The sequence below is a fragment of the Sinocyclocheilus anshuiensis genome, unplaced genomic scaffold, assembly GCF_001515605.1.
Source record: "Sinocyclocheilus anshuiensis isolate Anshui unplaced genomic scaffold, SAMN03320099.WGS_v1.1 scaffold63, whole genome shotgun sequence".
In the NCBI taxonomy this organism is placed as follows: domain Eukaryota; kingdom Metazoa; phylum Chordata; class Actinopteri; order Cypriniformes; family Cyprinidae; genus Sinocyclocheilus; species Sinocyclocheilus anshuiensis.
In genome coordinates this window covers 3,845,282-3,868,678 of record NW_015552625.1, presented here as the reverse complement: position 1 = coordinate 3,868,678, position 23,397 = coordinate 3,845,282, and the positions used below count along the sequence as shown (strand labels likewise).

Genomic DNA, 23,397 nt, shown 5'->3' with positions numbered 1-23,397 from the left:
TACATACACACACACTGACCAATTAAATTTCCAGTATAAATATATTTTGTAACAATTTCTATCCGGTAACTGTTATGGTACTGACAATATCATGCATCTTTACATCGAATTACTAATAAGATAAAGAGGTAATGTTTTATAAAGGTATTATAATGTTCTCTGTTTATCTAATAGAATGTGATATTATTTTTTAACTTTATATGTTTATTTTTTATTTTATTTTATTTTATTTTACTTTGTTTGTGTGTGCTTTGCAGCGTGTGATGAGTGGGCAGTTCTTCCAAATCCCAATCTTCATCGTGACGTCAATCGTTTTGGACACACAGCAGTTGTCAGTAATGGGTAAGTTCTTGATGTGGTCTCTTTCCATTTGTAGATACCATCAGTATATGCACTCTTCCTGTACCCTGGTTATTTTTTTCCACTGAAGTTTATTTAGTTAACAACTCATCTTGCGTCAGAAAAATATGTTCACTTGAATGTGTGGCCTAATCCTCTCATTTCCTTTGGAAAGATGTTTTGGCAAGACAAACAGTTTAAAATACTAACAGAAAAGGTCTGTTTTCTCTTCCCCTTCAGCTCAATGTACGTTTTTGGTGGTTTCTCTGGTGTGATCCTGAACGATGTACTGGTGTATAAACCTGCAAACTGTGAGGCCTTCATCGAGGTGGATCTTTGTCAGAGCTCTGGTCCTGGTGTTCGCTGTGTCTGGATAGAAGAACGCTGTGTACCCTGGGACTCCAGCCATGCTAATGACACTTTGCCTGCCTCCTCCTGCCCTGCATGCACCAGTAAGAACCTATCATTATAAAAGCTTATGTTAAAACACTGGCTACACATAATTACTTTTATGGCCATTTATGGAGGTATTGTGACCTGTTTTAGAGGCATGTTTCATCATACATTCACACTGAATTTATTTCTAATTCGAAGGAGTCTGTGAAAGTGGGCCTTGTTTTACCCTGAAGGGGTTTATTTTGTGGTTGACTAAATTATTCCGCCTACTACAAGGCTATTTAACAAAAATAAATGAATAAATGGATATGAAATATTGATCTAAGGTGCTGGAAGATACTCTACCACTTAATGTTTTTAGAAATTAAGAAATTAATATTTTTACTTGCAAAGGCTGCGTTGAATTGATCAAAAGTGACAGTAGACATTTTTAATGTTACAAAATATTTCTATTTTAAATAAATGCTGTCTTTCTATTCATCAAAAAAATACTGTGTATGCTTTCCACAAAAATATTTAGCAGCACAACTATTCATAACATTGATAATAATAAGAAGAACATTTTCTTGAGCAACTAATCAGCATATGAGGATCATGTGACACTGAAGACTGGAGTAATGGCTGCTGAAAATTCAGCTTTGCCATTGCAGAAATAAATTTTAAAATATGTTAAAATTTGAAAACTGTTGTTTTAAATTGTAAGAATATTTCAGAACATTACTGCTTTAAATGTTTAAATGTATTTTTGATCAAATAAATGCAGTCTCTGTGAGCATAAAATACTTTAAAACATTCTCAAAATCTTACCAACGCCAAACTTTTGAACAGTAGTGTGTAATTTATGAAAAATCTCTGACCATTACAAATGTTTACACATCCTTTCAACTTGTGGGAATATCTATACACCTGGTTTACTATCCCACATCACCATCCCAGTGGAGTGAAGTTCACTGTACATCTCATTCAATTGTGTTAGACCGTTAGCTCTGTATGTCAAATGCAAACCTAGAGAGTATTTTTCCTTCCCATAAATCCTCTGTCAGGAGATTATTGTTAAACCACATATAATCCTATTTACACTTGATACATTGGGAGGCTTATATGCAGAGCCTCTCGCATGTTCTGTTTTACCTTGATGGCGTACAGCCTGTTTTCCACTGGGTAAATCCTGCCTGACTGTGGAAATGCCTGTTGATAATTGACTGAAAAAAAGGTCAGTCAGCGCATAATAATCTCATTGTGATGTAATTATGATAGCGATGAAACCAAACTCCAGCGATTGTGGATACAGATGTTTTTGTCTGTGGGCAAAACTGGATCAGAGAGGATTACTGCAATTACCGCATGGAGTTTGGAGTGCTATCAGAGGTGGATTGGGCTTTAATTAAGTAATGGAATGACACACAAGTTCATGATGGATTATTCTGTATTGTGTGTATCTCAGAGACCTGTAATCGTGCCGTTTATCATTGTACACAGGCACTGTTTGGGTGGTTGCTCTCTTTATATACTGTACTTTACTATGCACTATGTTCCTTATATTTTTATGTATTGTGTGTACACACACACACACACACACACACACACGCTACCATTCAAACGTTTGAGGTTGTTGGGACTTTTTAATGTTTTCGAAAGAAGTATCTCACCATCCTCACTGCATTTATTTAATCAAAATAGCGCGAAACAATAACATTGTGAAATATTATTAAAATTGAACATAGCAGTTTTCTATTTAAACATATATTTAAAATGTAATTTATTCCTGTGATGTCAAAGCTGAATTTTTAGCATCATCTAGTCCAGTCTTCAGTCACATGATAATTCATAAAACAATCTAATATGCTGATTTGATGTTCAAGAAACACTTGTTATTGTAAAAACTTTGTAACGATTTAAAGGGGTCATATGATGTTGCTATCCTGATACAAAGAAAGCTTTGTTGACTCCTGATTGAATTAATTCGAAGCCTTATGATGGTGTTCAGTGGTGTATCAGTGTCCTGTTCATGAAATCCCTACAACTTATACTGTCTTTTTACGCGTTGCTTAAACACACAGCGCCTTCACAACATGGCAGCGGCAGTGGCAGCAACAATACGCCTACTTTCTTTGCGTGAACATTTGGGCGGTGTTATGCAAATCTTCCCACACAGTGACGTAGACATGTGGGGGCGTGTTAGGAGGGTGTGGACCAGTCTTAACTTTTATAAAGAATATCTCTTTGGGTTTGAGACTTTAGTCTTTGCAACTTTAGGGATCTTATCTATTCACGAACAGCTTGTAACACTTCAAAGAGAAAGGAAAACTTGAAATTGCATCATATGACGCCTTTAAAAGTCTTAACTGCCACTTTAGATTAATGTAATGTTTCCTTAAAAAAATACTGACCCCAAACTTTAATCTATCTATCTATCTATCTATCTATCTATCTATCTATCTATCCATCCATCCATCCATCCATCCATATTTATTTTTTAAAAACATTCACATCAAAATAAATGTTTATAAATGTTGAATCATTAGCACTTAAGTCGAGTAAACAGTTAAACGAGTGTGAAGAATCTTTGTTACTCCTATTTCTTTTCTCCTATCCTTCGTGTTCATTTTTGTCCTGGATTTTCGCGTTGTTTATTCTTTGAAACTGTTCCAGACAAAAGCCAGTTCCTGTGTGACCTCTCTTTCCCAGAAATAATGATGAAAACAAAACAACAAACAGAAAACATCCTCCCAAAAAGAAAAGAACAGGAACAACCGTACTTATGTGTATGATGGTTATTCATGGTCTGAAATAAACAAATTCACAGTCAGTACAAAAGTTTCTTCTCTGTCCTTGGCTCTTCCCCTCGATTCTGTGGTTTTAATTTTGCTGTGCCCTGTCCATGTCCACCTCTGCTGTTCAACTTTAGCCCTTACCCATGTGTCATTGCACACACTCATTTTTCACCTCAGTTGTGAAGTGTTTCACCTTGAGAGCTCTGAGCTCTGAGTCAGAACCTTGTTACCTCCAAACCTCCCAATTTTTTTTTATGCTAATAAGTGGATATTTTTCTTGTCTCTGATGATTCTTTGTTTTTTTGAAAATAGATTCAACTGATAAGCAGTGTCAGCAGTTTTCAGACTGTGCTTCCTGTACGGCCAACACCAATGACTGCCAATGGTGCGAAGACAAGAAATGCATCTCTTCTTCAAGCAACTGCACCATGGTATGTCCAAACAGAGACTCTGCTGTTAAAAAGATTTAAAAGCATTTATAGCAATTAAAATATGCTGTGCCATGTTTTGTCTGCATTCAGCTTACAATTGAGCTCGCCCGCCACCCTCGAGGTCCCCTGTACCTCAACCCTCCCCCTGCAATGCTTTCTGATCACCAGCTCTCTATTTGGAGACCCGGTGTGCGCAAAAATGGCCAGGTATGCAGTAACAGAGCTTCTAAAATGATTGATTGGCTTAGAGAATTAGCATCTGTAACCTCTTGATTTCTCTTGTTTCTTCCTCATACAAATGCTCTAGAGGATTTCCATGGATTTCTTGCTTAAAGGCAACACAATGTTGTACAGTAACATTTATTGACAGTGTCGCATTAAAATATGTAACCAGAAGTTATCTTATTTCCATCCTCTTGTTTTTCAGTCTGTGAAGAACTTTACCAAATGCAGTGTTCGAAGTGAGCAGGTTTGCAGCAAACTGGTGAACTGCAGGAGTTGCTCACTGAACATCAACTGTCAGTGGGAACCACAACAGCAGGAATGTCATGCTTTGCCTGGTGAGTTGAAGGATGGATGGTTGGATGAATAGATAAGACTGACAGAGAAATTACACGTCTATATAAACAGTGATTAAAGTACACATTTCTTCTGTGTAACTAATGTTGACAAGGTTATCATTTAGTAAGGTCAGTAAGATTTACAAAAAATAATAAATTAATACTTTTATTCAGCAAGGACACATTAAAGCGATAGTGAAGACATTTACACTGTTTCAATCAGTTTTGTTCTTTTGCATTTTCTATTTATCAAAGAATCCTGGAAAAAAGTATCACTGTTTCAAAAAAATAAATAAAATTAAGCAGCACAACTGTTTTCAACTGTTAAAATTATGAAAATGTTTCTTGAGCAATAAATCAGCATATTACAATGATTTGCTAAGGATAAAGTGGCACTGAAGACTGGAATGATGAAAACTGCTGAAAATTCAGCTTTGTCATCACAGGAATAAGTTACATTTGAACTTTATTCAAACAGAACAGCTCTTTTAAATTGTAATAATATTTTAAAATATTACAGTTTAACTGTATTTTGATGCAGCCTTGGTGAGCATAAGAGACTTCTTATAAAAAACATTAAAAAAATCTTACTGACCCCAAACATTTGAACTGTAGTGGAAGTGTCAAAAAAAAATCTCTTTGATGGACCTAGGCTCTGAAAACAGCACAGGGAATGGTCCACATGTTTTAGATAATCAGAACACCAGCCAGTCACAAGTGCTCTCTACCTGTGATCATTTTGTGCATTCAGATTTGTTGACACTGGGTTTGCTGACCTGATTTTTTTTTTATTCACAATTTTGGGAAAGTTAGAAAAATGTCTGAAATTGTTTTAAGCAATTTCAATTTTATGTGAGTTTGTGCACCTCAGATGCAAAAACAAAGGAAACAGGTTTCCACACTCTGAGGGAATCTCTACCTGATTTATTTGATCTGATCTTGAGAGCAGGAAGTGATGCAGTTGTTTGATGTATTATTAACATTCTTGTGTCTCCCTTGGGAAGAAATGTTTTCTACCTACACTTTGTACCTATTCTCTGTTTTTTTCCAGACTGCCTGTAAAGATGCATGCACACACACACACTGGTTCATTTTTTTGACACTTTCTTGACCAAGATTTGTTATTATGCATTTTATGCATATCACAGTATTACTTTTTTCAAACTCATAAAGTTTTTTGTTTGTTTTTAGGTTTAAATTAAAATTGGAATCCTATAAGATTTCAGTGTGAACTCAATGTATATGTACTGCATATTGTAATTTTTTCTTAAAGTAAACACTTAGTGACTTGAATTTACAAAAATGAGTGTTTAATGAGTAAATAACCATAATTCATATACATTCAGGGTTTAAGCTGGTCATTCTTCTGCAGTCTCTCTGTGTCTGATATCATGATCTTCTCAAGGACATGAGCCAGACAGACTCACTTCTCAGCTGTCATATTTCTGACTGATCGCTCAGTTTGGAAGCATAAATACGCACACAAATGAAAACTTTATTTGCAAAGGACATATCTCTGTAGTAAAGACGTGTATATCCAAGCATGGAAAAAGTGTGACCTTTGCAGCTGGATAGTACATCATATATGAGTTCTGACCTGGACCAGAAGGCCAGTTGCAAGTGCAGTAATTATTCAAGTTTTCTGAGCTATTTATCCATCCATGGATGAGCAGCCTGTCAAGAAACCCAGGGTGTATTGTTCTTTTTCTTTGCTCTGTTATTTCTTTCTTTATCACATAACAGCCTTTATCTTAGAGTATAATCAACCACATTTTATAAAGTATACAGTTGAAATGAAAGGGCTTATTTTTATGCTATTTTTAGTGCTGTGTGGTTTCATAATTGGCTATGACCACGTGCTTTTCTTTTTGTCTTGCTTTTCAGGAATTTGAGGGGTGGGTGTTTGTGGTTAACCATTGTCACTGTTAATTATTCAGTGCTGCTCAATTTAATAAGTTCAAACCCCAGAGTGTAGCATGGTCCTGAATTTTAAGGTGTAGTTTGATTTACATTTACTGTTCAAAAGTTTGGGGTTGATAAGATTTTTTTAATGTTTTTGAAAGAAGGCTGCATTTATTTGATCACAATACATTAATTTTGTGAAATATTATTACAATTTAAAATAACCGTAGATAACAATTCTTTGCAATCCTGTGATGGCAAAGCGGAATTGTCATCAGCCATTACTCCAGTCCTCAGTGTCACATGAGCCTTCAGAAATTATTATATACAGATTTGTTGCTCAAGAAACACTTCTTATTATTATCAATGTTGAAAACAGCTCAATATCTTTTGGAAACCCTGATACCTTTTTACTGCAATGAATAGAAAGGTCAAAAGAACAGCATTTATTTAATTATATTTGGCTGTATAATACATAGAAAGCTCCTTTTATCAATATCCTGATCAGAATGATTTGTTAGCATTGTTCAGAGGTCTTGTGTGAGTGAGGCCTGGTTTGGACAGTGAATCCTGGATTTCTCTGCTTTTTTACAGCACATTTGTGCGGAGAGGGTTGGAGTCAGGTTGGAGATGCATGTCTGAGGCTGAATGCAAGCAAAGAGAGTTATGATAATGCCCAGCACTACTGTAAGAATCTGGATGGCAACATCGCCTCTCTGACCTCCGCCAGGCAGGTGGACTTCATACTGGACGAGCTGCAGAAGTATCAGCTGCAGGAGAAGGTGAGTCGAGATCAGTCACTGACGCTTGTGTGCTAGTTTACATTGATTTGTCTTGGTAATGGTTGGGTATTGATCTAGAACACAGTCAACACTTTCCTGTTTTTCAGTATGTTGCATACAAATTAGTTATGTCACCATGTCAGAAATTCAGTAGTCAGTACCTAGTTTTGCAACTAATAGGCTATTGAACATACTCCTTTGCTTATTACAGTTAAACATTAATGCATACAATTTGTAATATTAATATACAATTTCAGTCATAAACAAACAAACAAACAAATAAATGATTGATTGATTGATTGATTTAAAAGCAGTGACTGATTTTGTCATTTTCTTTGACTTTAGTCGTTATTTATTTCATGAATGAAAACATGGCCTTTTTTAGTCTTTTACATTTAGTCATTAAGTAGATGCTATTTTCCAAAACAACTTAAACATGAGGAACATCACAAGCGATTTATCATACAAGGATGAGCTACAGTAATAATACCTGTTTACATTCACTTAATACTTTGCCAAGACAGGAACTACAGCATGTAGAAAGACGTATATTGCAACTTTTTTTAAACATTGGCTTGGTATTGAAATACCAGTATTTTTAACATTTGTAAAGGCCCTTTCACACCAATTGCAGTGTGAAAAAGTAAAGGAATAATGCTGACAGTGAGCTTTTTTTTGACTGGCACAAGCTCTTCTGTTTGGGCACCTGATTTGTTTACCTAAATTATTTATCGATTTTAAGTATATTTGTCTTGCTCTGCTCTGACTCCCATTTTAAAGTGATTATTTAAACACCCTCAAATATCCTGACAGATATTTCTGTCCAAGTAAACAAACATTAGCATTTACAATTTACTTGGTAAGTTTCTGTGTGTCAAGTCCAGATGTAGTGCCAGCTGTTTCGGGTGTAGGTTTGTTTCTAAATGTCAGTAAAGCTTAAACTTCAACTTTACACGTCAAAAAACCTTACTCATGCCTTCAGTAAAGAGCCATTCTGCACAAAATCTGTGGAGTCCCCTCGGTGCTGTGGTGTAAATATTTGTCATGTGTTAATTAAAAGGAAAGGAGTGACTCTCTGCGTAATCCGCTCCCTCGCTGATTGCGGCGTGAGCCTCAGTGTTTAAGCAGCTTTTGTCCTTTGAAGATTAACACAGTTTTCTAAAGGACCCACCTTTGATGTGAAAAAGATTCACATGCGCCGGTTTCTCAGTTGCCACTATTTTTTCTCTTTGCTGTCACTCACACAGACAGTCACACTCACTCCCTGTGGCTGCACAAACTCACAGGAGATCTTAAACCTTTTAAACCTTTTAATCAAAGCACGCAAGACCTTTTCATACAGGGAGGTTGTTAATTTGAATGGAAAATCTGAGAGGTTGGGGTATGTCAAATTCGGTTTGTTGTGCTTTGAATTGATAATTAAATTGTGTGTTGGCCTTTTGCCTTTCCTTAAAGAAGACAGACAGAAAGAAAAGTGTATTTATAACACCATAACACGTCTTATGCTCAGAAGACAGGCTTATTAGCCATCAAAACGTCAAGGCGCACTGAATGAAAGTCCAGCTGGAAGTCTGTAATGTGGTAAACTCGAGTTCAAATTGAGTTCAAATAGCAGTTTATGAAGATGAACTCTTCTTTTTTATTTCACTGAATTTATCGCATCTGCAAATATGTCAGTCTGTTTGTCGTTTTAACTTCATATGTCTTTCTGTTCTTTACACTAATGTTCATAATCAGAGTATTTATGAACACAGGGCGATAGCAGCTTATTGAACCTGTGTTCAAAGCGATTTTAATGCATTTAAACAAGCTTTATGTTAGATATGTGGCACAGTCACATTTTAGCATCACATTTAAGTGGAAACAGGTGTATTTATTAATTCGTAATAACATATTCCTGCATTTGGTTGAACAACAGTTTTTCAAATAGTAATAGCTGTAAGAAATGTTAAAATCAATCCAGAAATAAAAAAAGTGCTATTCATAGAAGAGGTCTATTTAAGTCATTGTATTGCATTTTTATGCATTCTATGTGAAATGTTACTATATGTTTCACTGTATTGTATTGTGCATGTATGTGTAAAGAAGACATGAACAAAGCCGTTTTCTCTCTTGCAGAAACTAACTCCCTGGGTGGGTCTAAGGAAGATAAATGTTTCATACTGGGGGTGGGAGGACATGTCTCCCTTTACTGCCAGCACGCTGCAGTGGTTACCAGGGGAGCCAAGTGACTCAGGCTTTTGTGCATACCTTGAAAGAGCTGAGGTAGCCGGACTCAAAGCCAAACCCTGCACTGCCAACACCGAGGGGCTGATTTGTGAGAAGCCAGTTGGTGAGAAGTTTTTTTTTTTTTTCACCTTTCCTTTGTAACATGATGTTCTTACACATCAAACCCAAACTGAATCAGCTCCCACAGAAAGCTCCACAGAGTTCTGAAGCAATGGGAAGTCTGGCATTCAAACAGTTCTACACATCCCTACTCTTTAAGTAGACTTGTTTTAAATATATTTGGTCTTAATTTGATAATGCTTTCAGTTAGCAATTTGTTGTATTCTCAGCTCTGCTTACATAAACTGTGTTTAATACCAATTCCAGAGAGTTCTAGAGATTTTACCTTGAATTTCATGCAGATCCAGTCTCAGCCTGCTCTTGGCTTTATATATGACACATATGTGAATGTGATTTGGTGTGTGCATCAGCCATAATGTTCTTTTCCATATATGATGTATTTAACAAATGACTAGGTTTTATACAATAATATCCAGTTAAGGGGCTATAGTTTCTTGCTTTTTTATAGACTTTTTATTGAAATTTTGTGAGTACACTCTCATATCTTCTGCTGCCTTGGCTGCAGTATGTCTGTTGGACCTGTTTGAAACACTCTGGAATAGAGACTCAGGGGAAGCACAAATTAGGCCTTGAACGAGAGTTGGACACTCCCCCCTACAGACACGCAAAGAGCATAAATAATGAATGTCAACTGGTCCCTCTTCTGTGTTTCTTCTGCTCGTTTTCATGTCTTATTTACGTTATTCTGCTCATTGTGCTCATTTCAGCTGTTTCTTTTACTCTACAGGAGGTAACAAGCAGACAATAAGAATAGACATTGCCATTATCATGATTGTAATGAACATTGTCATCTTTAAGTGTTGATAAAAATGCAGAATATATTATTATAGCTACCGAGTTTTACAATGGAGTGCAAAAGTCTGGGACCACACTGAAATGTAGGATTTAGAATATAATTTTAACCTTGAAATAAACAGTTTTAGGATTAACTTTGATCAAATTAAAATTTGAGAGAAATGTTATTATAAAAAATATTTAAGATTTTTTAAATCTTAGAAGTAAATTTCATGACATTGATCATCTGACTTGTATACATGTTCTTGCTTCCATTGAAGCACACGATGCTCTTTGGATCATTCTTGATCTTCAGGTTTTATACAAAGACTTTTGGGCCTCGCTGTTTTTCAGGTTTTTTTATGTAGTTTGACAATATTTGCTCATTATTTTAAATGATGTAATTCACAAGGTCATTGCAATACTCACTACTGCCTTTTCCTCCCTCAGTGAGCCCAAACCTTAGCGTGCGTCCATGTAAGATTCCCTGCGCCCTGCGAACCAGCTGCGCCAACTGCACCAGCCAGGCCATGGAGTGCATGTGGTGTGGCAGTACCAAGCGCTGTGTGGATTCCAATGCGTACGTCATCTCCTTCCCCTACGGCCAGTGCCTGGAGTGGCAAACTGGAGACTGTGGCGGTGAGTGCACGCTCATACCATCAAGGACACTCGCACATTAAGATACACGGCAGACTAGAAGCTGGAGTTATGAGTACACACTATTCTGGTGAACACACACAGCTTCTAACTCATTTACATTCTGCCTTCTCATTTTTCCCTTCTGTTGTGAGCCTAAGGGAGATTGAGTTCTGAGAGAGCAGATGCTGTGAACACTCAGCCCTGCTGCACAGGCATGTATCAGACTCACTATAAACTCCACCGGAAAATCTATAAATTATCGACGTCCGTCCGGCCTTGCACATGAGACAAAGACTCTGAACAAAGAGAAAAAAGTCTTTCTGATCTTGGTCTCAGACCTTTCATCTTATTCAGACTTTTGACTTGTGGCCTGAAGTCTTGTCCTCATTGCAGGTTTTCTGACAAAGAACAACCCGCTTAGACATCAAGAGATTTTCAATCCTGGGGCCAGTTGCATAAAGACTGTGTCTTAAGAGCTAGTTTGACCAATTAGCAGTTAGCCAAGAGATAATCAGTCTCACTTTTCTGATTAAAATTTTACACAGTTATGACCAGACTAGAAGAAAACAAATTAGATGGCTAACTTTTTAAGACTAGTCTAAGCAGTTTATGCAACTGGCCACTGATTGTCATGTAAAGTGACTAAACGGTCTTTGTTTTGTGTTTAGTGCCATTTAGTGGTTGGGTTTTCTAAAATAAATTAAGTCATCACTAACAAAAAATTACTTAAAGGGATATTTCACCCATAAATGAAAAATGTCATCAGATACTCACCCTCTTGTCAAATTAATTTTTTTTCTGTTAAACGCAAAAGAAGATATGTTGAAGAATGTTGGTAACAAAATAGTTAGCAACATTTTAGTATAGGGACCAATTCTCACTATTAAAGGCACAATATGTAAGATTTTCATAATAAAATATCCAAAAACCATTTGCATAGTGCGATATATTTCATGTATTTGTGTACTTACGTTATCCCAAAAGTTCCCAAGGATTTGTAAATCCAGAGAAATTCCAATTTTAAATAATGTCTCGTCCCTGGTCATTGTTGCCTATCAATGACATAATATCTGCACTACCCTCAGTTTCCGCTTGTAGAAACAATCGCAACACACGGACACAAATGCTGCTGTACAGTTAAACTAAATCCAATACGGCTGTCGGGAATAAAATGAAAATTAAGTGACGTGACATGTGGCCAAGTATGGTGACCCATACTTGGAATTAGTGCTCTGCATTTAACCCATCCAAAGTGCACACACACAGCAGTGAACACACACACACCGTGAACACACACCCGGAGCAGTGGGCAGCCATTTTTGCTGCGGTGCCCGGGGAGCAGTTGGGGGTTCGGTGCCTTGCTCAAGGGCTCCTCAGTCGTGGTATTGAAGGTGGTAGAGAGCGCCGTACATTCACTCCCCCCACCTACAATCCCTGCCGGTACGAGACTCGAACCCGCAACCATTGGGTTACGAGTCCGACTCTCTAACCATTAGGCCACGACTTCCCCCTAAATGAGAAGTGTTGACCGTAGCATTAAATCTAGATCTGCTCAATGTTCTGCTCAGTGTTGCGCATTATAACCAATCACACACGAGTGTGTTGAGCTTATGAATGCAATGGCCAATCAGAGGCGTTCAGATGAGATTTTTGTTCACTGCATGCGCTCGCTGACTGAATTCAGCTCTCACATGAATTCTCTCATCATAAACAACAAAGTGCAGATGTACGTATGATGTAAGTAAGAGATTAATTCATTAAACCGTGTATAGACAGCTTTACTGATTATAAGGGTTTTTTTGAGAGTGCTTAAACTCGCAACTGAAGACTGAAGTCAGTCATAATATTCTTTGACAATGTAGGTGTTCTTTGCTCGCTTTCTCTGTATAGTTTTTTCTCTGTTTGAATAACTGTGGAAGTTACAGGTAATTAAAAAAAATTAATTCATTACCTCATCCGTGAACATTCTCCTTCATAGCGTCATCAAGCTTCGCCTTTGTTATTGTTTTGAAAATTCAACCTCTAGCGGCGAAAACGTACATATTGTGCCTTTAACTAGTTACTTATTAGCATGCCTATTATTAACATATTGGCTGTTTATTACTACTTACTAAGCAAATATTGTGAATGACAATATTCTACATCCCTATTCCTTCCCAATACAAAAACGACCTTATTAAATATTAATAAGCAGCAAATTAGGAGTTTACTGAGGCAAAGGTCATGGTTAATGGTTTGTCAAGAGCAAGAACTAGACCTTAAAACAAAGTGTGACCAAATAGTTTTAATGACCATTTACTTCCATTTTATGGAAAAAAAAAGAGACATTTCTCGAAATATGTTTCGATGTGGATTTACACCATTTTTTTCTGTCGTAGCGCCACCTATGGGCAAAATTTGATGCAACTTGGAATGCAATTTAGCAAGCAGCTTGTCTGGTTGCCTGTGTTTGTCAAGTTTTGTAAAGTATGGACTTTGCGTTCTGTAGATATAGGTCAGTTAATTAAAATGTGCAATGCCAGACAGATTAATTCACTTATCTTTGCAATGCTTTGATGTATCACAGTATCGAGATTTGGTTTGTGCAAAATTTGGTAAAGATTGGATGAATGGTTTTGAATGATTAGAAGGTGTTTGTGAAGATTGTAGGAAAAAAAACTATGAATAGAAATGAAATGTAGGAAATGAACTCAAAGAATTAAAATTTTACAGTTCTAAAAATACAAACAGAAATGCAAATGCATTTATTAGTTCCGCCTAATGTCAGTTGTGAACATGCGCTTACAGTAGTGGTGGGATTTGTCACTATGCCACAGAATTTGGTGTCTCTACAAGTTAAGTTTTCTGAGGTACAGACACATTTAGGACAGAAAAAGAGTTTAGCTCCTGTGGGGCTTGGACCCCTAATGCCGAGTTCACACTGCATGATTTTCAAAGTCATCGGATCACCGTTGTTTTCACACTGCACGACTATCTGGGGTAGCATTCAGTTGCTGCTGTGTTCACATTTCACGATGGATCGACGACAGGAGGTTACACACTGCATGACTTTACAATAGGAAGAATCGCCGACAACTCTGTCTGGTCCGCAAACCACGTTTCACAACCAAAGGCACGCAAGAAGTGATAAGGATATAACGCAAGATCACAATGATATTGTGGTCTCCTCCCCGATCAAACAGTAACAAAGATGACTTCCATTGTTAACAACATACTTATGCTGGGAAAATTTTATATACATAAATATAAGTACTTGAAAGTGAAACCAATGTTTTGTGCATTTTATGAGTTTATTTCTTATACAGAAGCACTCAAAGTGATGAAAAAGAAAAATGCAATAAATCTTTTGTCCTTTATAGAAGAATAAAAGAGAGAGATAGATTTCTTCATGCACCTGTTCTGTATATTCTAATGCAAAAATGTACTGATATCGCCAGGTTGGCCAATTGGTTAGTAAAAAAATTAATTAAAAAAAAAGTCCTCACCGATCTTCCCACTGCCCTGTATCTTGCTCTCTCATTGGCTGTAGGTCATCGCCGATATATTTTTCAGTCAGAACTAATTTCTCACAGCAGGATTTTGAATCGCCGACAGGTCCAGATATTTGGCATGCCAAATATTTCATGGGCGTCGGCGACGCATCGGCAATTCTCTCAGATCGCGTCTTTGATAATTGACACTGCGTGATTGTCACATGCGTGAACGAGGACCGATTTGGCTTCGATTTCGGGCATTCGGCGATTTTGCAAAACCTTACGGCGAGTGAAAATCGGGGCTAAAATCATGCAGTGTGAACTCGGCATAAAGAGGATTTTTTTTTCTTTTTTTGGCAGTAAAATAATTGCACAGGAGTCTCTGTGAAAAGAAAATCTGAATACATTTGCTGTCATTGTTAGTGACAGATTTGCTGTCACTAATTTGGCAAATCTAGAGCGTATACCATGTAACAATTATTTATATTATCAGTTCAGTTCCTTGAAAACCCAGCTTTGTTGCTGATATATATTTTTATATTCATATTTCTGAAGTTGTGTAAAGTCAACCAATTAAATTTGAACAGGTGATTTCAGCCTTGCCATTTTTATGTGCATCATGCGTCAGTGTGAAAACTGTGGGCGGTCCATGGACACGGCATCTGAGTCTGAGGCCGAGGCTGTACAGATCTCTGCTCAGTCACTTTATGATTCAACAGCTCCTTTAGTTCCTTCTAAGTAGATTTGCAGAAATATCCCTATACACAAGAGCGATATCATGTGGTCCAAAACAACACAGAATCATGCCAAAGTATCTGAAATGACTGATGGTAATCGTCTCAGAAAAGCCTTAGGAGTAGCTGACGCGGACCTACCTTGTATAGTCATCAGCAAGTTTGTAGACGCATAAAAACATTCTTTCCTTCTGCATTAAGAGGCACTGGAGCTGGCATCGTAATGCAGCGTAAATGAGCAGCTGCAACGGGGACGAGAATGAAAAATAGATATTCAGTCCAACTGAGAGGCATAATGCTTAATAACCAACATATTTCTTCAGAAAAAAATACTACTGCAAAAACCTGACAGGCGAAATTGCCTGTCTGTAGTGTCTCAGGAAGCTGAAGGTTTTTCATGGCCTTGAGACCCCGAGACCACGACCTCCCCTTCCATTCGCCATTATAGAGTTACACAGATATTACTGTTCTTTCTCTGTGGATGTGCTGGTCATTGATTTTATCTGCACTGCAGAGACTAAAGGCCTCCAGTGCATTGTTAACTTGGATGTTGATGGTTGTATTTCATAGAGGCGATCTGTCAGACAATAAACATCATTAAGGTCAGCTCTTTGATGGAAGTGAATTGCTAGAGGATATCTTTTCCTCCTCCAAGGAGTCGGTTCATGGGCAAAGCAAATATTTTGCTGCGTGATTCTTTGGTTTGAAAGGCCCCGTAGATGTAGCTGTTGTGATGGAGGATAATTTAATTAGAGAAAGTGCAGTTTTCATATTTAAACAAAGCTCCAGACAGAGATAAAGAAACAGTGTGACAGCATGATAATATGCACCTAATCAAAATGGAAATGAACTTCTTCACTGGCTCAATATGCTCAGCAAATATAGCCTTTTGAATTCAGAAGTTGAGATAATAGAAATACCGTATTGTACAATGTGCCAGCGTGTTGCACGTCGGCCGCGTCCATTGTGTTGTACTGTTATGGTACGAATGAGTTTGAAGTCTTTTTGTTTTTTTGTTTTCAAAAACGTTTTAAAGTCTTTGTCATTATTCAGTCTTTAAAGACACAGACACATGTGTGAACGTTCTTCAGGCAAAAAGTAAAGCTGTATGGTGAGCATACTTTTGTCATAACTTTCCTTTCTGTTCAAAATTATCTTACAATTCTATATATTTTTTTGGAAGTCATTGTGGATAAGAGTTTCCACATCAGAAAAGTTTCACAAAAATATTTTAAAGGTCCCATATTGTCAAAACTGAAATTTCCTGGCTTTTTTCACGATTACTGAGGTCTAGGGGCTATTTAACTACCATATAAGTTTCAAAACAGTCAGTCCACAGTAAAATTCACACAGCCTGCTTAAAGTTCTAGCTATTTTTCACGAACCGTTGTGATTTCCGTAAAACGTTGATGTCAGAACTGCACAGTCACCGCCTTCAGTCACCACCCCGAGCACTGCCCACCGTCCCACTCTCCTTTTGCCAAACCCCCACACAACATCGCGTCCATGCTTTTGCTGAGTAACGACAACAGGGAAACATGTCGAAAGGTTAACTTTAACCACGAAACCAGATCGGCCGACCTGTAACGTTACACTCTCACTCAAAGGATGGACGATCTGACAGGATTGTAACTATGAGGTGGATCACATCTAACGTGTATAGTAAAGACAAACTCACCGTGTCTATCTAGTCATGATGATGTATATACATTTCAATTTCAGCAGGCAACTATTTTTGCAGCTACATTATTGTTCCAGCCACAATTAATCACAACAATGTATATACAATTACAAATGATTATATATAAATCGTCGAGCTGTAAAAATATATTGAGATGGTTTTTGGTATTTATACCGCAAATACATATTCTTAAGGACATCAAAACCTAAAATAAAACTCCAGAAAGGGACCTTTAAATTATGTACACTATTGTTAAAATGTTTAGGGTCAGTCTCATATGCTCACCATAGAATTTATTGAATAAAATACAGTAGAAGCACTAATATTGTGAAATATTATTACAGTTTAAAATCCAGTCTTCAGTGTCACATGATCCTTCAGAAATCATTGTAATATGCTGAATTGCTGCTCAAGAAACATTTGTCAATGTTGAAAATAGTTATGCTTCTAAACATTTTTGTTGTGATTCTTTGCTGATTTTTTGTAAAATTACAAATGTCTTTATTGTCACTTTCAACCAATTTAATACTGTATGTCCTTTGTCCTTTGAATAAAAGTATTAATTTATTTAAAAAAAAAACACACACACATACACAAGATGTCAGTCCTGTGTGCCTCATGTGCAATTATGTAATTGTTCCCAGGTGTTTCTCGTCATCCCCTCGTCATGTCTTGTGTATTTAAAGTGTTTCCTGTTCTGAGTTTCCTGTCCGGTATTGAATGTTCATCTTTCCCCGCTACGTGTGTGTTCCTAGTTCCGTTGGATGTTCATTAAAGTCTGTTCGTTTGAAGTTTTCTCCTCGTCTCCTCGTTCCTCGCTCCGTGCTCCTCACAGTAGCGGATTCGTGACACAAGATGAGGATTTCAGTTTTATTTTGTGTGGCCAATTCAAGATCACATACCCAAAGACTTGCGATCAGCAGTCTATGCAAAACCCATTATTTTACATATTAAAGGGGATGTTCCTTCTTTTGATATCTATGTAGTTATGTATGTGATTTCCTCTCTCAGAAAATCACAGACTAGCAATAACTCTCGTATTAAAATCTTTTCTGCTTTATGCTTGTTAATCCTGACTGCAATCTATTTGACAGGTGTCCACGTCCATGGTGGACATTTCCATGAGACAGATGTTGTCCTAACTGTAGACAGAGTTTTCATGTTGACATTTGGCCAGACATGCCTCGAATAGATTTTAATTTAGAGTTAACAATAGAGTTACATTGATGTCTGATAATCTATGGTGTTAATAATGTCCCCGCATATAGTTATGAAAAACATAAATTATGAAAAACATAGGTAAATCAGTTCTCATAGCTACTGGAGATTTCACGAAATGTCTTTTTTAAAAAGTCTAATAGCTGAATGAGTGCCACTAGCAACTTTCTATCTTATAATAAGGACTTATTTCTAGATTTAATTTGGACTTTTAATGACCTTTAGTGAAACTTCATACTGAATCTGTGTAAAGACCCATCAGTGTGCTTATTAAGTGAAGGCAAGTGGTACTTTTTAGAAGAAAAAAAAACACACAACATTGAGAATGTTGTATAGATTTGCATATGCAATGAATGTGTAGGTGTCCTTGGCTAAAGATAATCCTCCTATCTTTTGCTAAAACACAAAAAGGGAAAGGAGGGATTGAGAGAAAGTGAGAGAGGAAGAGATGAGAATTGTGTTTGTAATTATGAAACACCTCTGTGATTGTGCCGAATACATGGCATAGCAAAATGAATCATTGTACTGGGCGTGAATAATGCAGGAGGAGTGAGGAGCTTCTGGGTTGAGAGTTCACCTAACACATCTGTGCACTGTGGAAATCTAGATCAAGAACGCAAAAGAACATGCAAATATGCCCAGAACTTCTACAGAATGTCAGAAAACTTTTCAAATTTATTTTTTCCATGTGATGAATTATTCATTTATATAAGATGTTTGTATACATCCTGCAGTAATCAGAACAGCTTCAATTCACCATGTCAGTTGTTTGGTGTTCTTTCTGGTTCTTATTATAATTATATTTAAATATTAATTTTAATATTAAATATTAGTTTATTTTATATGTTTTATTTTAAATGTATTTACTCATATGAACAATATTTTAAACCTGCAGTTGTGATAATGGCCAGAAAGACTCCTTGTAGATGGTAAAACTTTGCCTTTAAAATTTCTAAACAGAATCTCTTTATGTCTCCAAACAGCACATTTTTGAATATTATAAGGTAGGTCAAACATTGGCACTTCAGAGAGTCTTATTTTCACTTCTGATTATCACACTGACTGTGGCAGCATTATCTCAGGGTGCCTTTCTGCCCTGTTTTTAATAACACATCTCCACATCTTAGAATCTGCCCTCGCCATTAACCCTGAGACACTTTTTGACCTTCGTGCTGTCTGAGGACCCATTAGACGGGGTCTGGTTGAGGGGTACATTGATGGACGCTTCTTCTGTCCCTATTGCCTGCATACATTTTCTGCTCCCACACACACAAATGTCTAAAAATGAAAGGTCATTTCTGAGGGGCTCAGGAAACTTTGTTATAGAAAGCCCCTACTGACAGAGAAAATGTAAATCATATGACACTCTCCCATGTGTCTCAAATGTCCAGCACTCTGAATGTCAGACACATTGTATGAATACACATTCATAATGTAATGGCACAAAAACTCCAAAAACTATTTATTTTGAAATTAAAAGGTCAGATACTAACACGGAGTTGGAGAACATTTCAGTGCTTGCAATAAAACTGATACAGAATAATTTTGAATATAAACTAAGAGTTGCTGCAACTTCTAGGAGCTGCTAACACTTTGCTTTTTTTTTTTTTTTTCTTCCTTTGTGAATGTCTCATGTAGATCTGGCAGTCTTGCGAGTTTCACTGACAGACTGTGAAAATGCATTTGCATTCTCTTATTTTTTTATCGTCTTGGGTCATTTAGATAAATTAAGCTGATGTTTGGGGTCTCTAGGCCTTTATTGTTCTTGTTTTATGTCTCTCTCTTTTTCTCTGTCAGCTCCAGTGACTGTCACTGGACTTTTTATATGTACCTGCTGGAGATCAATAAGACAGCTCCTGTGGTGGTCTTTTCTGTTAGGCCAAACAAATAATTGTTTGCTTGACTATAAAAAAAACACTTTAAATGCCATATTTCATCCACACTTCAGTGGTAAGCATTAAAGCTGGTTGTTTGCACTAAAGAAGACTTGTAGACCCTTGTAAATATGCCCATGTGTGTGGGCTGCCTCTACTCAAAGGTGGAGTTTGTGGGTAAGCAAAGCCGAAACTGTTTTATCATTGTTTGAGTGTGACAAGTATGTAATGTATCTGATCTTACATACATAACCAAGATGTTTTGCTACTAGCCTGCAGCAGTTGTTCTCTGATGGCCTAATGGCTTTACGCAAAATGATGTTACTTGATATTTTATTGCTTATTTAAAAGGTTACCAAGTTATTTTAGTATCATTTATTTACTATTATAGTATTTATTAAATATCTTTTGGCCCGCTAGCTGTTATAAAATGCAATTGCATGCTTCTTAAAGAAGAACATTATTTTGATTATGCTGAATGTCTGTAATTTCCCAAGAAATCGGTCCTGACTGCTCTAAAATATAAATAATTATTATAGGTTTATAAGTGTAAGTAAAATAGTGTAGCTTTAATATTCACTTTTTTATATTTTCAGTTTTCAGTTTAATTTTAGATTCAATAATTTTAATGTACTTTTTGTCATGTTTATCATTAGTAGTATTATTACTGTTATGTATATATAATTACACTGGGGGCCAAAAGTTTGGAATAATTTAGATTTTGTGATGTTTTGAAAGTTTATTTTTTTTCCAAGGCTGTGTTTATTTGATCAGAAATACAGTATAAACCGTATATTGTGTAATATTACAATTAATGATAATTGTTTTCTGTTTATTCCTTTGATGGAAAAGCTGAATTTTCTATTTTCAGCAGTCATTACTCCACTCTTCAGTGTCACATGATCCTTTAAAAAACATTTATTTTTATTTATTTTATTATTTTTCTAATTTCACCATTACTATTAGTAATTTTTGTATTTACATTTATTTATTTCATTTCTAATTATCAAATTCAATTTTTTTCATTTAATATTTATATTTCATTTCAGCTCTATTTCAGTTAAAAAAAACAAATTTTAATAGTTTTATTTTAGTTAACATTAACAACACTGAATGCTACTGATGTGGCTGTGGAGATTCATGAAGATAAAAGGGTTGGCAAATACTCATTTATCTTGAACTAATTTATCTAAAATTGATCTAAGGCTTCTCTCTCTTTAGCTCAGAACTGCTCAGGTCATCGTACATGTGGTCAGTGCCTGGGACATCCTGACTGCGGTTGGTGCGGAGACCCTACAGACACAGGTCAGGGCCAGTGTATTGAGGGATCATACCGTGGAGCAATGAGGAGCCTGAGCAGACAGAGCCGAGAGAGGGTATTGGACACCAGTGTCTGTTCAAGAGAAAAGGGCTATAACTGGGCCTACATAACCTGCCCAGGTAAACATAAAAACACAGATGTACACACACGTATATGCACTGATTACCAGTCACTGATGTTGCGTTTGAAAACAGTCTAATCAAATGAATACACACTCCTCACTGTATGTTTCAGCATGTCAATGTAACGGCCACAGTACGTGTGTTAACGGCAGTGTGTGTGAGCAGTGCAAGAATCTCACAACTGGGCCGCAGTGCCAGATCTGTCTACCTGGTTACTATGGAGACCCCACAAATGGAGGGAAATGCCAAGGTGAGATATTTCTTTTTATGTGCATGTGTACAAGTATTTGTCTGTCTGTTTGTGTGCTTGTATGTATCTGCGTTTGAAAATCAGTCTCTCTTTTAAGCTTGCATGATTTTGTCTCTGTGGAACAAGATATATTTAGCAGAATATCCAGATGTTGTTTTCCATAGAATGAAAATGAATATGGCTATCAAGCTACAAAGAACACAAGTACCACAAAAGTAGTCCATTTGATCGTGCCATACATTCCAAATATTCAAACGACCGCTTAATATGAAGAACAAAGCGATGCTTAAAAGGGATAGCTCACCCAAAAATGAAAATTGTGTCATTAATTACCCACTCATGTCGTTCCAAACCCGTAAAACCTTATTTCATCTTCAGAACACAAATTAAGATATTTTTGTTGAAATCCGAGAGTTTTCTGACCCTGCATAGACACAATGGAACTGACACGTTCAAGACCCAGAAAGGTAGTAAGGACATCCTTAAAATAGTCCATGTGACATCAGTGGTTCCACCGTAATTTAAAGCTACGAGAATACTTTTTGTGAGCAAAGAAAACAAAAGTAACAACTTTATTCAACATGCATCATGATACTCTCGTGAATGGCAGCGGAGACTGACCCAGAAAAGAAGAAATTGAATAAAGTCATTATTTTTGTTTTCTTTGCACACAAAAAGTGTTCTCGTAGCTTCATAAAATTAATTTTGATCCACTGATGTCGCTTGGACTATTTTAATAATGTCCTTACTACCTTTCTGGGCCTTGAATATGGTGGTTCCGTTGCCATCTATGCAGGGTCAGAAAACTTTAGGATTTCATCAGAAATATCTTAAAGTGTGTTCCGAAGATGAACGAAGGTCTTAACAGGCTTGGAATGACTAATTAATGACAGAATTCTCATTTTGGGGTGAACTATCCTTTTAAGTTGTCAGTCATTAAAGATAAATATACTGTTCAGAGTGTATGACGACATCATCCAGGTAAGCCGCGGCGTAGGCTTGGTGGGGCCGGAGCAAGATGTCCATCAACCGCTGGAACGTGGCTGGTGCCCCGTGTAGGCCGAAGGGTAGCACCCGGTAATGCCAGTGGCCATTGGGAGTGCTAAAGGCTGTCTTCTCCCGGGACTCCGGGGACAGGGGCACCTGCCAATAGCCTTTGGTGAGGTCCAAGGTGCTGATGTAACGAGCCTTGCCCAGCCGGTCCAAGAGCTCATCCACCCGCGGCATGGGATAGCCGTCAAAGGCGGAAACTTGATTGACCTTCCTGAAGTCGTTACAGAACCGGAGGGTGTTGTCCGGCTTTGGAACCATCACGATGGGGCTGGCCCACGGGCTACGGGAGGGCTCGATGATTCCTAGTTGGAGCATCTTCTTGACTTCCTCCTCTATAGCCGGCCGGCGAGCTTCCGGTATCCGGTAGGGCCGCTGCCGGACTACGACTCCTGGTGGTGTGCGGACCTCGTGTTCGATGACGGTGGTTCTACCCGGGGTCTCACTGAACACATCCTGGAACTGACTGACCAGGGCCTCGAGTTCCGCTTTCTGGGTCGCCAACAGCTGCGGTTCCACGTCCACTACTGGAGGCCCAGTATGGGCCAGCGCGGCGAGTTGCTCGGGCCGGGGAACCCACTTCCTGAGCAAGTTGACGTGGTAGATTTGCTCCGTCCGTCGGCGGCCAGGTTGCCGCACCTGGTACGTCACCGTCCCATCCGTTCCACTACTGTGTAGGGCTCGTGCCAAGTCGCTAGAAATTTACACGCAGCTGTCGGTACCAGTAC

The 23,397-nt window shown here is 37.5% G+C and overlaps 1 protein-coding gene across 1 annotated transcript in view; it reads left to right on the top strand.

Moving 5' to 3' along the window:
- The window catches only part of atrnl1a (attractin-like 1a), a 271,222-nt gene that overhangs the window by 60,663 nt on the left and 187,162 nt on the right, over window positions 1–23,397 (top strand). The window contains exons 11-20 of the mRNA XM_016457834.1: window positions 258–342; window positions 580–791; window positions 3,822–3,940; window positions 4,031–4,147; window positions 4,368–4,500; window positions 6,997–7,184; window positions 9,303–9,516; window positions 10,758–10,946; window positions 21,148–21,366; window positions 21,482–21,619. Coding sequence (XP_016313320.1) covers window positions 258–342; window positions 580–791; window positions 3,822–3,940; window positions 4,031–4,147; window positions 4,368–4,500; window positions 6,997–7,184; window positions 9,303–9,516; window positions 10,758–10,946; window positions 21,148–21,366; window positions 21,482–21,619 — 1,614 coding nt within the window. The remainder of the gene's footprint in view (window positions 1–257; window positions 343–579; window positions 792–3,821; window positions 3,941–4,030; window positions 4,148–4,367; window positions 4,501–6,996; window positions 7,185–9,302; window positions 9,517–10,757; window positions 10,947–21,147; window positions 21,367–21,481; window positions 21,620–23,397) is intronic.